Source organism: Plutella xylostella, chromosome 25 (genome assembly GCF_932276165.1).
Source record: "Plutella xylostella chromosome 25, ilPluXylo3.1, whole genome shotgun sequence".
NCBI classification, from domain to species: Eukaryota; Metazoa; Arthropoda; class Insecta; order Lepidoptera; family Plutellidae; genus Plutella; species Plutella xylostella.
Window position 1 is genome coordinate 317,079 of NC_064005.1, and position 15,130 is coordinate 332,208.

The 15,130-nt window shown below is 41.9% G+C and overlaps 2 protein-coding genes across 2 annotated transcripts in view; one reads left to right on the top strand and one right to left on the bottom strand.

Annotated features, from left to right (window-relative positions):
- LOC105387914 (serine/threonine-protein kinase D1) overlaps positions 1 to 15,130 on the top strand; it is a 79,343-nt gene that overhangs the window by 31,369 nt on the left and 32,844 nt on the right. The window lies entirely within an intron of this gene.
- Positions 1,491 to 12,272, bottom strand: LOC105387899 (juvenile hormone esterase). Its single transcript, XM_011558701.3, has 6 exons — positions 12,140 to 12,272; positions 7,100 to 7,272; positions 6,538 to 6,899; positions 3,194 to 3,412; positions 2,104 to 2,907; positions 1,491 to 1,894 (listed from the first exon to the last, which is right to left on the bottom strand). The coding sequence occupies exons 1-6, from the start codon at positions 12,189 to 12,191 to the stop codon at positions 1,732 to 1,734; spliced, it is 1,773 nt and encodes a 590-aa protein (XP_011557003.3). The 5' UTR covers positions 12,192 to 12,272; the 3' UTR covers positions 1,491 to 1,731.

A 15,130-nucleotide genomic window follows, 5' to 3' on the forward strand; every position in this document is an offset into this window, starting at 1 on the left:
ATCTGTTAAGTAGTTTTGGCGTGAAAGAATAACAGATAGACACAGTTACTTTCGCATTTATAATATTAGTTAGGATAGGTTTACGAGAGAGTTCCGGCTGGCTTAGAGGCCGTTACCGGATGCTCAGTGGTATTTGAGTCAAATTAGCGTCAGTCACTTCCACGGATGCACCGCAAAATATACTTAGTGGATTTAAATTATGACTTAATTAGAATTTAATGCTTGATGTTGATCTATCATTCTTATGGATATTTAAAATGTATGTTAGTAGTTCATCCTATATAGTGCTATCTGTACTGTGGAAAAATCGTGCATGTTTTTGAAATGTCACAAGGTAATAAAATATATCTAGGATCTTGGTAATTACTATTTGGGTACTATAATAATTTATATAAGTAATCAGAATCAATTAAAATATGACTCATTTATATAAAAATTAGTTTGTTCTCTAAATAATTTGATGGGAACATTAGATAAGCTACCGACAAAGTGCATACAATAACAGAACACCTAACTTTCGCAAACTTTCTTTAAGAAGCAAAAAAAACTATATTTTTAGTTCGGGATCAATTCTGACTCTCCAATACTAATAATAGTCTTATATCACAGTAAATCCTCTCAATGTCTAGCCATGAATACGTTGGGTCAGAAAAAATATTTCGCTGGCCGCTGAAAGTCGGAATCCTGTCAGTTGTGCCAGTGCTATTATATCTAAATCCTCACAGTATTTAAACACATTCGCTTTTAATATTGTCATGTATTCATGATCCACTCAAAACATTAATTTACCATTAGACTTTCGGGGATTTATTGCACCTATATTTAGAAAAAAAAACATGACCCAAAATTCATTTTAATAAAACGTAGCGTAGTAAAGTAAGGATTAAGCGTAGGAGTAAAAATAAAACAAAACGTACGTTTATGCAAAACAGCGCAACGGTGGGTTTATAACACAACAGTATTAATACAGTATGTATACGGTATAAGGGTAATCACTTAGGGGAAGTAAATCCATTCACTGATACGGAATTAATACAAAAAATATTCAAAAAGCTTATGTTACGAGTATTACACAAGAATGACCCATTTTACAAAAATGATTTGTCTCTATTTTAATTGAGTTTCATCCTATCAAAATATATTGGCAACGCACAAGTTATTAAGTTTATAAACAAGGCATTAGCAAACCAGCTGGCGCAAGAGTCATTGTTACGAATAGTATTGCAACATGTGACACACTTGTGTTTTGAATGTAACTGAACTGCCAGGCGCTTGCCGATGCCGAACACTCATTTTTGGACGTATGAGACATGAAAAATACCTACTATCTGATAAAGTATTAAAATAACTTCAGTAAAATATTAGTAAATTAGCATAGCAAACATTTTTCATAATTACATCATTTTGTGCCTGTGTATGTTGCGTAGGTACTATCCAGATTTTTAATACTTAAATACTCATTTCCACTGGTTATCTCATTAAAAATACACTTAAAATTTTGCACACCACCGCTGACCAAAATAAACAACTAACTATTTATTAAACCAAATGCGTACATTTGAATCTATCTTATAAAAATACTTCTTAATTTATTCCACACATTCAAACCACACTTTAAACACGAACACAAATTCTTATCACTACAAATTCCACACCACCGTGGGTGTTGTACCCGTTTTCAATCGGTCCATAAGAACTCCCGCAAGCTATACAGTCCTGGTACTCTAGCGCTCAGCTGTTGCTGTAGAGGTTCTCGTAGAACTGCACCATCTCGCGCTGCGCCGCCGTGAGGTTCAGCATGCGCAGCTCGGGCGCCCTGATGTCCTGGTACCTGAAGTCTCCCGCGCGCACCGGCGGCCACGCGTCGGCGCTGCGGTCCGCGCCCACTGGGCTTCTGAAAACGGATAAAATGTATGTTTTCACTGATGTTCACAAAAATGAGACTAGACTAGCCTGAATGTATTGTTAAAATTTATGACTTTAATGCAGCTCTATCAACAAAGTGATTATCAACACCTAGTTATATATCTATAGGAGACAGCTTTCCAGAATTGAGTGCAAATTTTAATTAAGAGTTAGAGACTTCAGTAAATATGTACATACCCGGTGCGCATAAAATCTGTGAAGAGCATCGTCATCCAATGCTGCATTTTGCTGTCCGTGCTGTCCTGGAGCTTCTCGTCCGGTATCTGCGCCTTGGAGTTGACCTTGAAGACGTAGAGCACGTCCTCGAGGTGCACGGCGCCGCCGTACTGGAAGCCCTGGTTCTCGATGGCGCGGTGCTCGCCGCGGTAGCTGAACTGGTAGAGGAAGGCGGGCGCGCCGCCCAGCGCCAGCCGCCGCTGCGCCGTGAACAGCGCCGGGTACTGGAAGTACGACTCCGTCAGCAGCTGCCCGAACTCGTCCAGCGTCGTCTCATTATTTGGGAAGTATCGCGCCTTCACCAGGTCGAGTTTGCTCTTCAAGTCCTTAGGATCCGACTTGTACAGCACGCCGGGAGGCAGCAGGACCTCTTCCTTCATTTGGAGAATGTCCACGATGCTGATCTCGACGAACCTGGGCCGGAACGACTCCCACTCGTTCTCCGTGAAGCCGATCATGAGCGGGATGTCGCTGCCGCGGCCCTTGGACACGAGCGCCTCGGGGTCGTCGTCGAGCACGGGCTCCACGCCGGCGTGCGGCGCCTCCACCACCGGGTAGAACACGCTGAGGCCGAACAGGTCCTGCAGCAGCGCGGCCACGTCGTGCAGGCGCTCGGCGGGCGCGGCCTGCAGCTCGCGCCGCGCCTGCTCGGGGTCGGAGCCGTTCACGCCCAGCATCTGCAGGAAGGTCTCCGCCGCGAAGGCCGCGTACACGGGCGACGAGGCCACGAAGCCGCGCGCCGCCGCGCCGCTCATCAGCACCGCTCTGAAAGTGCAGGGAAAGTATTCAGGTTAACACTCAATTGGCGACTGACCTGGATACTCAATTGTGATTTTAAGTCTGCGTCATTCGCTCATTGAAAAATATTGACCGGAACTGCACTTTACGCTTTATTTATTTTCACATTCACACTCGGTCATTGTTGACACGAACAATTGCAGACTTGGGTCGGGTGTTACTATGTCACGCACGCGTGTGTATCTTTCCTACATAACCCCAATCCCACCAACTGGGCTGGCTTCACCAGACAACTAAACCAACCAGCACTTACTTATGGAACAGCTCCATGCCCTGTGTGGCCGGCGCCAGGGTGAGCAGATGGGCGGCGGCGGCGCCGGCGCTGTGCCCCGCCAGCGTGACCTGGCTCACGTCGCCGCCGAAGCGCGCGCCGTTGCGCCGCACCCAGCGCAGCGCCGCCAGCATGTCGCGCAGCCCCGCGTTGCCCGGCACCGCCGACGTGTTGAGCGACAGGAAGCCCAGCGCGCCCAGTCTGGAAGATACGATCATGATGGATTAGAAACATATAGTTGGAAGTCCCTTTTGGTTCCGCATGTGTCTTGGTTTATCGATTACCATCTATGTCAGACTTCTGATATCTAAAATCTGTAATATCCTTATGTTGTTATGGACAAAAATAGCTTAATTTGTCTCAACTAAACCTAATGTTATGTGAGTAGGTGTCACAAAAAAAATATGCGGAAATACGAGATCTTATCTTTTGATACATTCCGATGTAGTATTCAAACCACGTGTTGCGAATTTACTACAGACTCGTCCACATTATTTTACATTTCAGCGTGTTTGTGGATCTAATCAAATTAAAATCAAGCCACATGATAAACACACTCATTATCGGTGCAGTATCTGAGTGCATAACAAGTGCATAAGTGTGCGTCTCAAATGAGGCGTATCAGCCGTGACGTCACGTGACCGATGCCCTCGTTACTTAACTGCACTTATTCTTAGCGAATTGCGCGGGCTGATACAAAATAAGGACTTAAACCATAGAATGGGTCGAACGGCGGCTCTGAGGGAAGCCAGAGCTCTGGACAAGACAACAGACAGTCGAGTGCTATAAGAGTGTGGCTGGCGGTGTCTTGTTTCCACGATGACATAAATAAATAAATAAAAATAAATATGTGGGGACATCTCACACACGGCCATCCGACCCCAAGCTAGGCAGAACCTGTGTTATGGGTGTCGGACAGCTGATATATCTACACAAATACATAGATAGATAGATACTAACTATAAATATCAACACCCAAGACCCGGGTACAAATATCTGTGTTTAAACAAATATCTGCCCCAGCCGGGAATCGAACCCGGGACCTTCGGCTCAGTAGTCAGGATCACTAACCACTACGCCATTCGGTCGTCAAACATGGTCACCGTGGCGTGCACACTGCACACGTGGTCCCCATGTGGACGCGGGCACACGTGTCCACCGCCGTCCACCAGCGTGCATGTGACTACATCGCTATCTGATGGCACCAGATAATCCCGCTTTCAGAGATTTGTAAGAATTCGCCATAACTTTTTTTATTTTTCGAGTTCGTGAATGTCAAGATGGAAAAAAACTGTCGTTTAAAACATATTTCCGATCGCGACAGTGTTTCTGTGTCATTAAGAATAGGGACGTGGATTAACGATAAAGATAATAGAGGTTAGCACTGTAGTATAATGGTTATCGTGTATTTTTTGCCGTTTTGCAACCAGACGAACGGACGAACCAGAAATAATATGGTGATAATGCCTAATTTAAGATTAATTACATCGCCATTAACGACGCGGTTCAAGTCTGATTAGGCTTAATTTGACATTTGATCTGCATATTTGTATAAGATTTTAAATCCCGAAAGCCAAGGTTCGTCAAGGCCGGTCAGATAATTTTATAGGTCAATCTTCTCTCTCACACGCACAAGGTAGATAAGAACTCAAAATGTGTTATGTGTGGAGTGATCTCCAACTCACCTTTAGAACAATTGTTTACAATAAGGAAATGTTTTGCATAATAATGTGTGAGAGGAGCTGATAGCCGCTGCAGTGGAACGTAAACACCGAGTGGAGACATTGTTGCCGCGGAGATAAGGGACCCTGTGCAGCGAGACGAGCCAAGAAACGTACCACTGTACTAGATGTACATGTTAATATCTACAACTCAGACGAACGCATTTTATAATGGCAAAAGTATTTAGTGCATCTTAGAGGTTAAGGGCTTCTGGACTAGGTTCTACAGGGCAGGCGTAAGCGTCGCCACCCAAAACAGAAATGGCACTAATTAATTGGTACAAAGATGTTGGAAGCAGTGGAATCGATGCATAATTGTCGTGTCTGGCTGAATGAAATGAGTGAATGAGACCTTCGTTAAGAAAAATGAAGTAAATAAAGAAATAGGTCGCGAGAATGACTTTTGGAAACTAGTGCAGTTGCAAAAATTGTAATAGAGCCCACATCGACCCACACGCAACATCTGAAGCAACCTGGTTATCTTATGTAACAAGAAGCTCTGGCCATTGACATCGGACAATTTTTAGTGCCCAAAACGATCCACGTGTCAGAAAGTGACCTTGTACCGGCACCAGGCAGATCCATAAACAAATGAAGTAACAACAAGACTTACAACACACCAGCCTTCGAAACCACTCGATTTTTCTATAACTTTTCGGGCCGAACGGGTTTTGGCATACTATTATGAGCATCAATGCGACACTGTCTCTGATCGGAAATCGCTTGAGACTTCCAATGTATGTATCAAAATCGTTTCAAGAACCAAAATTCGATGTTCGTTTTTGTTTGCAGTACAAATTCGATACTGTATTGGGGACACCTTTGTCATGAATACCTATGAGTTATTGGTATGGCTTTGTTATGTGTAGATATTGAACCAATCTGAAGAAGTCTGGGGGCCTGCAGGGTTCTGTGAAGGGGTGGTGGCATTGAGGTTCGTATTACGTTTATTTTTCAAAGTTTATGTTGAATAAGTGGCCTTAGCCTGGTTTTGGATAGTGAATATGGTATTTTTGGTAATTGATTTGAACTTTGAACTTATCCTAAACAATGCTCTTTAGCCGCGCTTCACACTTTGAACGGAAAATAATTCCATCACCTTCCATTATCAGTGCAATACAGTAATTATCTATGACCCGGCACAATAACAACCATTTTCTATTTTGGCTAACATTGCAGTACTCGTAATTAACCTTAGTGTTATTGTGCCAGATAAGGTCGCTTTCATGCTCAATTGAAAACACACCATATCTCGAACAGACAGATCAGGTTTTCGTATCTATGTTCTAACGCTGAAGCTGAGCAACAAACTTAATTAGCCGTAGAGCCAGCGCGGAGACACGTGTGCGGGAGACGTGAGGAATAACAGATTAATTAAATATTGATCACCTCTTGATAATCTTTGTTAGTTGCATGCACTCGCGTCAGTAACGGGGTCGCCATGCATGCAATGCGCGAATATAGTCCAACTGGACGTTGGCTGTACCTATAGCACCGAACATGTTAATCGCATTTTTACGTCACCGGATCGAATCTATTTAGATTGCGAATTTTTAAATATTTTACCTTCGTATAATACCGAACTGCAAACAAACACCAACTCACCTATAATTGAAAGTGACGACCATCACGCCCTTAGCGACCAGATACTCCGGTCCATACACGTCCGAGTCTCCGGACCCGAAGCCGAACCCTCCCCCGTGTATCCACACGACGATGGGCACGCCGGTGAAGTTGCGGCGCACCTCGCCGGCGCGGTACGGCGGCACCAGGTCCACCTCGGGCGGCGCCGCGTCCTGCACCTCAATAAAGGCGTCCATTGGAGTGTGCACGTTGATGGTGAGGCAGTCCTCGTCCATGCCGCGCGGCTCCATGAGTGGACCGTAGAAGATGGTCTGTTGAGGGCAGATGGGACCCTCGACTGTCGCGTTCAGGTAGTCCTTCCATGGCTCCACGGGCTGCGGCGCCTGGGGGTGAGGGGTTTGGATGAATGGTTGTGTGGTGATGATGCATACGATGTCATGATTGCAATGAGTGTGGACTTCTGAGAATTAGTTTGAATATGCACCTATGAGAAAGAAATGGTTAAGGATGGCTTCTGGTATTGACACCCTGACCATCTTCATCTCTTACTCAAACACCTTCATCTATTAGAAACTCTTCTTACCTGAAACCTGAGTTCGTTGAGCGGCGGCTTGGCGTAGGGGATGCCGCGGAAGCTGGCGTAGAGGCTGTACTGGTGCGCGCGGCGCCGCCCGCAGACCAGCCCGGCGTCGGTGCGCGCCGCCACGTCGCCGCAGCTGTCCGAGAACGAGCGGGCAGCCGCCAGCGATGACGTCACTGGAACAAGAAAGTGGTGGTGAGACCTCCGCGGTGAAGAATGTTTGAAGAATAGGTTGACAAGATGACCCCATTTGCGAGGCTATATAGGCGGTAAAGCTGTGCCTCTCGTTGTGTCTGGTTGAAAGAGTAGGTTGTTGTGTTAATGTTGTAGCTGAAGTGCATAGTTATGATCTTGTTATGTTTTCAAACAGTTTCATTGTGGTGATAATAGAATTCGCTCGATCCAGAGATTCCAGAGTCATCAAGGTTATGGCTAGTTGTAGAAGATAGATTTTGTTTATGTTTTGTTGCAATTTGACTATTATTTGCTATCTTCCACACAAGGCCGCACCATTCTGGCCAAGACCATAGGGTAACAGTACCGGTTATCGGCCACTTAAGCGACTTGTTGACTTCAGAGTTAATTTCTATCAGAATGCTGTGTGTCAAGATTTTCCAAAAAAATATAATTTGATCTTTCAATAGTCTAGTTTTATAAAACCTAAAGTTTATAGACGTAGCAGTGATATATAATTTTAAAAAAAATATCTTTTGTAAAAATAGCAAATATACCGCTTATCGGCCATTTTAACCAGTTATCGTCCACCAGTGCACTGGTTATCGGCCACCTAATTCACAGTAGAAAAACGAGTCTTATTCAGTAGTTCATAGGGTTTTTGAAATTACAAATTAAAATCTAAAGTCAAATTAGCTACTCTTGGCATTAGCATCGATAAACATTATCGGCCGTTTTATAATGTAATGGCCGGAATCAGGTTTAACTTTACCTATTTTCGGCCGCCTGCTATTTTAAACGGCCGGAATCAGGTGTAATTTTTACCTATTCTCGGCCGCTTATTTCGACGGCCGGAAACAGGTTTGGTTTAAACTGGTTATCGGCCGCTAAACATTCGTTATTTTTTATGGTCATATCTTTGAAACTATGAGGTATTCTAACGGCCGGAATCTAGTTGCCAATTCACAAAATTCTAGCTGTTCACTAATATAATGGAATCTATGGTCGTGCATTTAAGGTTTCCGCAATATAGACAAAATTTAATTACTACAATATACCGGTTTCCGACCACCCGGCCGGAAACTAGATTTTGAAATAAATCGATAACCTATTGTCCGACCACTGAAAATAATACAAATTATGAAAAGGTTTGTTAGTTTAGGCAATTGAATATTGAAATTAAACATACTTTAATACACACAAACCAATTCAATCACTAATAAAACAGTAGGAACACTTAAAAACGTACCTCTGAAAATCAATCCACCTGCTATTTTTTCTGCTAAATTTGCCACGCATCCACACACCAAATTTTGAAATGGTGACTGAGGGCTCAGTTCGCAAATTTCGAGGTCATGCCGTTGGATTATTAACCGTGATGTTCTTTCGGGTCGAATGGCGCGAAATTAGAAAGGAGATGTCTCAATACTATCCTATTATTCAAAATAATGTGCGAAGTGGCCGGAAAGGGGTAGTGGCCGGCTAACCGGTACGTTTACCCTACCATGCCATTATGGTGTTAGTAATTTAGTAATCCGACTCTGACGCATTGAAGTTTTCAAAGATTCACTATAATTTTATACTTTTTCTGAGGTTGTTGCGGTTCAATAAGTATTGTACATTGTATGAGTAACCATGACCTTATTTTTAATGTTAGAGTTCTTTAACCTCTGCGTTGTAAGTTAAAACTCTAAAAATAATCTCCTGTTAATTATGTAATTTACATAACATACTTATTATTGTATATTAATGTGTCCGTCATAGGCAAAGGTAGTCACAGTAACATGAACCTAAATATAGATTATTTATTATAGGAAACTATCCTAATAGGCACCTTTAATGATACCTTGGCAAATTTAGACCATGGCGGCAAGCCTCACTAAGGTATAAGGCAGAAGTGAGAAGTATGTAAGTACTACACTTTTATTTATTTATTTTATTTTAGGAAAACTTACAGCACAATTTGAAAGTATAACAATAGAATGAGCAGTAAAAGGCCTTTTACAAGTTTCCACTGATAGAAATAACTTAATAATATTTACGCTAATACACAAGATCATATCACTATTTACAAGAGAGATGGACCACTTGATGTCCTGATAGCAAGATGGTCCATGAAGTCAGGGGTATGTAAAGCAGACATGAGTGGGTTCCTGGTATCTCCTATATATCTTATATGCCTTAATCAAAATTCGGAAAGTGATCTGGACATCTACATTTTGAGTTGAAGCGAAGTTTAGGGGCAGAGGCAATTCTTTCATAAATTATAGCAAAAAGTGTGCTTATACATATATTATTTAAACTTTTTTTTTGGAAACACACTCATTTTTTTTGTATTTGGTTATAATAATGATGAAATTAATATCTTGGGTTCGAGAACATATATTTTAACTTAAGTGATCTGATATGCTTACTAAGTACGGATACCGCGTAATAATTAATTAGTTAACTATTTTAAAAAAGAACTATTGTTATTTTGTTAGATAATTGTTTTCCCTGGTTATTGTTGCTTGTAATCATGGAAACTCGCACACAATAGTCCCCGATCTTGTCTTCTATTTGAATACGAGCCTCTAGCCTAGCGCAATACAAGTACTGTGTGATCAATCACTGCATTCCTTGCGAACTTAGAAAATAAATTTCGCAAGATATTTTGTCCAACTTTACCATGAAACCGTACTTTGTTGCATTATTAATTCTTGAGTTTAATGGTGGCTGATTTCCCTTTAACAACAATAAAAACACCTGGTTTAACCGCGAAAACCAGCCCACGAGCGGTCGGAAGTCGTCTACCTAAAAAATACAGTAAAAGTTTACACGTGTAGGCCCCGGGAGGCCGCGCCCGCGCTGCGTCCGCGCGCCCTTGCAGAACCACCAAAGAAAAAAAAACTATAAGTCGGCTCCCATTGTCTCGAGGCTTAATGAAGGAGGGCAATGTTTTTGTCAGTGTCTAGCTGTGTCTGGTGTCTGCTGCATGCAGTTTTATTTTGTCTGCAGTCGCGTCGCTGCACGGTCGGTGGTTTGTCCTTTATTATTAACTTAATGAGTATGTACCAGAACCAAATATATATCGTAGTCTTTTGTTTTAGTACAAAAATACGGTCAAAGGCTATAGGCTTGCAGCCTTGCTATTATGTATGTAAAGTTTTATGGCACCTGGTTCTATAATTTGAGATTAAATCAAATATTCCATTTATAACTAACTTGATACGAGTGATAACATCAGACCTTTAAAACCAGTTTTGAATATCTGATGGGTAATATTTATGAATTGAACTCTCGACATCTGATTCTGTAGTAATGTATAATTAGTAGTGGGTGTAGTGGGGGCCGTGAGCCTGAGGTAGGTCCTGAGGTTGGACGGTTTAATACTTTTTAAATGATCCGTGCTTCAGAAGGAAAAAAAGCCCTTATGACTATGTTGTTGTCTGTCATTGTCACTCGTTGTTCATGTATCACTAACGCGTGTAGTTTATTAAGGAAGGTAGAGCTTCATCATCATCATCATCATCAGCCAATAATCATCCACTGCTGGACATAGGCCTCTCCCAAGGAGCGCCACAACACTCGGTCCTCGGCCTTCCTCATCCAACCACTACCCGCCACCCGCCTAAGGTCGTCAGTCCAGCGGGCAGGAGGGCGTCCCACGCTGCGTTTGCCTGTTCGTTGATGCTTGGGGTTTCTCTGATGGATCGTATCAGAAATGAGGTTATCCGTCAGAGGACTAAGGTTACCGACATAGCTGTCAAAATATGCAAGCTGAAGTGGCAGTGGGCTGGTCATATCTGCCGAAGAACCGATAACCGTTGGGGTAGACGAGTTCTCGAGTGGAGACCACGAACAGGTAGAGCTTATATCTTATTAAATGTTCTTCTTACTACCCGCTCATATAAAAATAAGGCAATACAGAAATGTAAATAATTTCGTTTTATACTATTTTACTGCTTCAATTTTTTTTACATAGGTATAAATTATTTGGCATGCAATAATGTACTTCTTATAAAATCATCATACTAACTGCATATCATAGTACATAGCATGAAATAATTTTAATCGTTTTGTAATGCTCCTAAGTGAGATTCCAATTCTATGATTGCACTTAGCGCACTGATTATTCATAACGCTTTTTCTTACTTCGTTGCTAAGCCAACCTTCAAAAGTTAGGTCCCTATAAAGTTTTTAATCTTTATGTTAAAATCAGTATTTAACATGCATGACATAGGGCAGAACTGGCTGACTGACTTATTCGGGAAGGTACTCTTCACACGATAAGCCTATGTCATTTACTTGCACAAAGATATATTATATTTCATCGTTCTAACGTGACATGAAAGAAAAACAAAATTAAATAAATATTACTTTTACTATTCTGAATATTCTGATCCTGAAATCCCGCACTCTTCCTACTCTCGTAGCTCATAGCGCTACGCCGCCGTAGCACTGTCGCTACGAACAGTGTTTTCACTTATTGTTTATTTTTTATTTATGTTATGCCCATAATAAGTATTTAACCCACTTGATAAGTGCAATTTATTATCATTTTTATTGACACCTCCGTGTTGCGTGACTTAATTGACATAATTATTAATGATTGATCTGAAATCTTAATCAATAAAGATTCATTACATAAAGTTGCAGCTACTATAAATATTCTTAAAGTTAACAGTAATCAATGAAATCGAATACTAAAATAATGCATGCAAAGGATGTTATAAATATAAACAAAAAAAAATGCAATTTGTGAATAAATGCACATTTCATATTGATAGCAAAAATATAACTTGAAATTGACACTTAATTTAACCACACATAACACTCGAAAGTAATGCTCAGAAAACACAACAAATATTATTTCTTTTAAAAACTTACCGCCAGCCAGCACGATCGCGACGGCGGCGAGGGAAGCGAAACTTCGCGCCATTATTAAAAAGTAAAATTTCAAATAAAGAACAGTCGTCGGGCGCCGGGGGCGGAGCGCGCGGCACTGCGGCCGGCCCGCGCGCCCGCCGCTTATAACACCTCCACCAGGCATGTACCACATAGGTACTTGTGTATCTACAGGGTGCAGATGCTGGCTTACAATAGCCTGACATCTAAAATCTGGCAACAGAAGATTCCAATGGCCGTGCTGGAACCAACAAGGTTCCATTTAGGTACCTACCTATTTTCTTGCATCATCCATCAGCAAATACGAGTCCACTGCTGGACATAAAAGCGTCCTAATTATCCGTCTTCGGCCTTCCTCAACTAGCAATTTAATATTCCTTTCTAACATTTCAGACTTCATGAAAAAAAGTCATGCCAGCCAGTTTAACGGAATCCCGCTTCTGGAGTAATTTGAGTAACGGCCACAAGCTGGCTTTATAGACAGAAACTAGGGACACTTGCTGAAAAGATTAGCCAGTTAGAGACAGTCGCTGACTGTCCACTGTCCAGTGTGCCCCTCTTGTCTAGACCTAATGTAGTGTTTACACAGGTTTAGTAGGTTATGCTAGATGATTTTATTTATAGTATTATTTATGGACATCAATGCAACTGTCTCTGCTAACGACTGTTTGTGTGACTCGTTACAGAGTGGACAAGAACCGAGTCGCTAAATATTATTTTATATTCGGAGCTGCTATAACTTTTAACTTTAACGCACTGGTAAATAACATAACATAAAGTTCTGTTTGAGCTCGTGGTTAGAGCTATCAAACATCTATACTTGTTACAAGTTGTTAGTTGTGAAAAATATACAATGAGAGTAACTAAGGTTCTGCGTTTCGCGAGTGGTGTTCCTCTTCAAACATTATTTAGTTCTCTTGTTTCCTAGTGCTGCTGCTGGCTGCTGACAAATAATTATACGTTATTTAAGAAAGGCCTGCGTGCTACTTGGCCAAAGTGATCCTATAAGTTTCCGTTTAAAGTTACAAAACCCAAAAAATACTAAAATATTTTTTTTACATAAAATCGGTGAAAGCAAAAGCTTGCATATATTTTTTGTTGAATGATAACGAATTCATGTACCGTGAAGTCCGCATAGTTACCGATAAACAATTATTAATAACATGAAGTTATGTAAATATTGCACTATTATCTCATTTCCCCGAGGTCAAGTGCAACTCTTGCTGGGCGGTGCGCGGTGCGTGGCGCGGGAAGACGACTCTCAACCACTCGCCTGTCGCGTCTAGTGTTAGAATTAGCTGCTGGGACTAAGCCGATAGAGGGTCATTCTGATCAACTTTTGTTCTATGAGTTTTAAATTGAAAACAAGCTTTTTCATAGTGTGACCCACCATATGCTACGGGAGCATGATCTCAATTCACACAAGCTGCCCCCGACGCCCAAGACGACGTTCTAAGGTTGCGATGCTCTACGTGGCAAGCATAGTGGGAGAGTTATGAGTGGGACTTATAGTTACATAATTTTCGTAAAATTTATAAATCTCCGCAAAATACTGCAATCTTCATAGTTCTCCTGAATAACCTTGTACCGGACCAGCCCAGCGACGCGGCTGAAGGTTGCAGGATGCGTTGTTGAAGGATGCGGTCAAATTAGTTAAAGTCACAGGACCACAAAAATTTATAAAATAAAAAGTTCGTGAATTATCAAAAGTCGTAGAATAAAATTTGTTTACAGTGATCATCTGTAACAATGACCTTCTGACCTGATTCACCCCCTTTATGCTTAGGTACTATACTATACCCTTTTCTCAACACCCTGTATAAGGTGTTATGAATGACAGGAGACTTTAAAGACAGGTGGTCAAATTGCCTCACGGTGACCGGCGCGTCCCAAATACTGACCTTCTGAGGTGTTTATTACTTACACGTGTACCGGCGTACCGGGCAAACACCGCGACGACTTATCCGTAATAATGCGACTCATATAAAACAACAATAAACTTTATTGACACAAATAAAAAATTGATCTAATACAATAAAATAGTGTTTCGATCTATTACAGTTTTACTGTATTAGTACGTGATTATCAGCCTGTATCGTCCATTGTTGGAAGTATGCCTCTACCAAGGTGCACCACAACACTCTTTGATCGGCCTTCTTCATCCAACCTCTTCCTGACTAAGGTCGTAGATCAATCAATACGAAGGGAGTCCCACGCTACGCCTGCCTCAAGAAAGCTTACCCCACCGCTCATCGATTCATCGGCAAACATGGCCGATCCACTGCCTAAGAGGCTAAATGCTGAAAATCAGCTCGCCACGACACTCTCTCTAATTGTGTTTTTGACAGTAAACAGCATGTGTTTTATCCCACAGGTAGCCATTATCCAGACATTGTGAAAGCAATGCACCACATATATCTGTCGTGGCGAGCTGATTTTCGCATTTAGCCTCTATGGGGTGACTAGCTATTAAGCCTTTGCAATGTAAACAAGTCATGGGAGGCTGGTTCATCTTTCTCTGAGCTACTTTTACAAAAAGAGTGCCGGAGATTTTCATGCGATAAAGATATTAATTTAACCGGCAGTGGCTGGTTATGGTACTTATCACGGCGCGTAAGTTTCCAGTGCACCAAATGTCCCTTCCGCGGCGGAGGTCAGCAGTAGTCAGCTCACTCGTGCACCAGCCTCGCGCCTCGCGAAGGACGCCGCCGACCCGTGGAAATCCTACAAAATAGGCCACATGCCTCTAAACAATAATATTTATTAGATTCCCACTCGTGCGGTCGCGGCACGTGGCCCGCTTAAGTACATTCGTATTGTTATTAAAACACGAACCACTTATAATTGTGATACTTTATTGTTAGGAAATGTCACAGTTATTATCATCACTTGGAGTTCAATCAGTACTTAGGTACTTGGTTGTGATGCCGAAGCCCAAGGCAAAGCCTCAGGAATTTGCTTTTAAATCTAACA

Excerpts from the sequence above, each read along its gene's own strand:
- LOC105387899 (XM_011558701.3), bottom strand. The coding sequence starts at position 12,191 with ATGGCGCGAAGTTTCGCTTCCCTCGCCGCCGTCGCGATCGTGCTGGCT. Across the intron at positions 6,900-7,099 it reads TCAACGAACTCAGGTTTCAG|GCGCCGCAGCCCGTGGAGCC; the intron begins GTAAGAAGAGTT and ends CCTCACCCCCAG. Across the intron at positions 1,895-2,103 it reads ACAGATTTTATGCGCACCGG|AAGCCCAGTGGGCGCGGACC; the intron begins GTATGTACATAT and ends ATCCGTTTTCAG.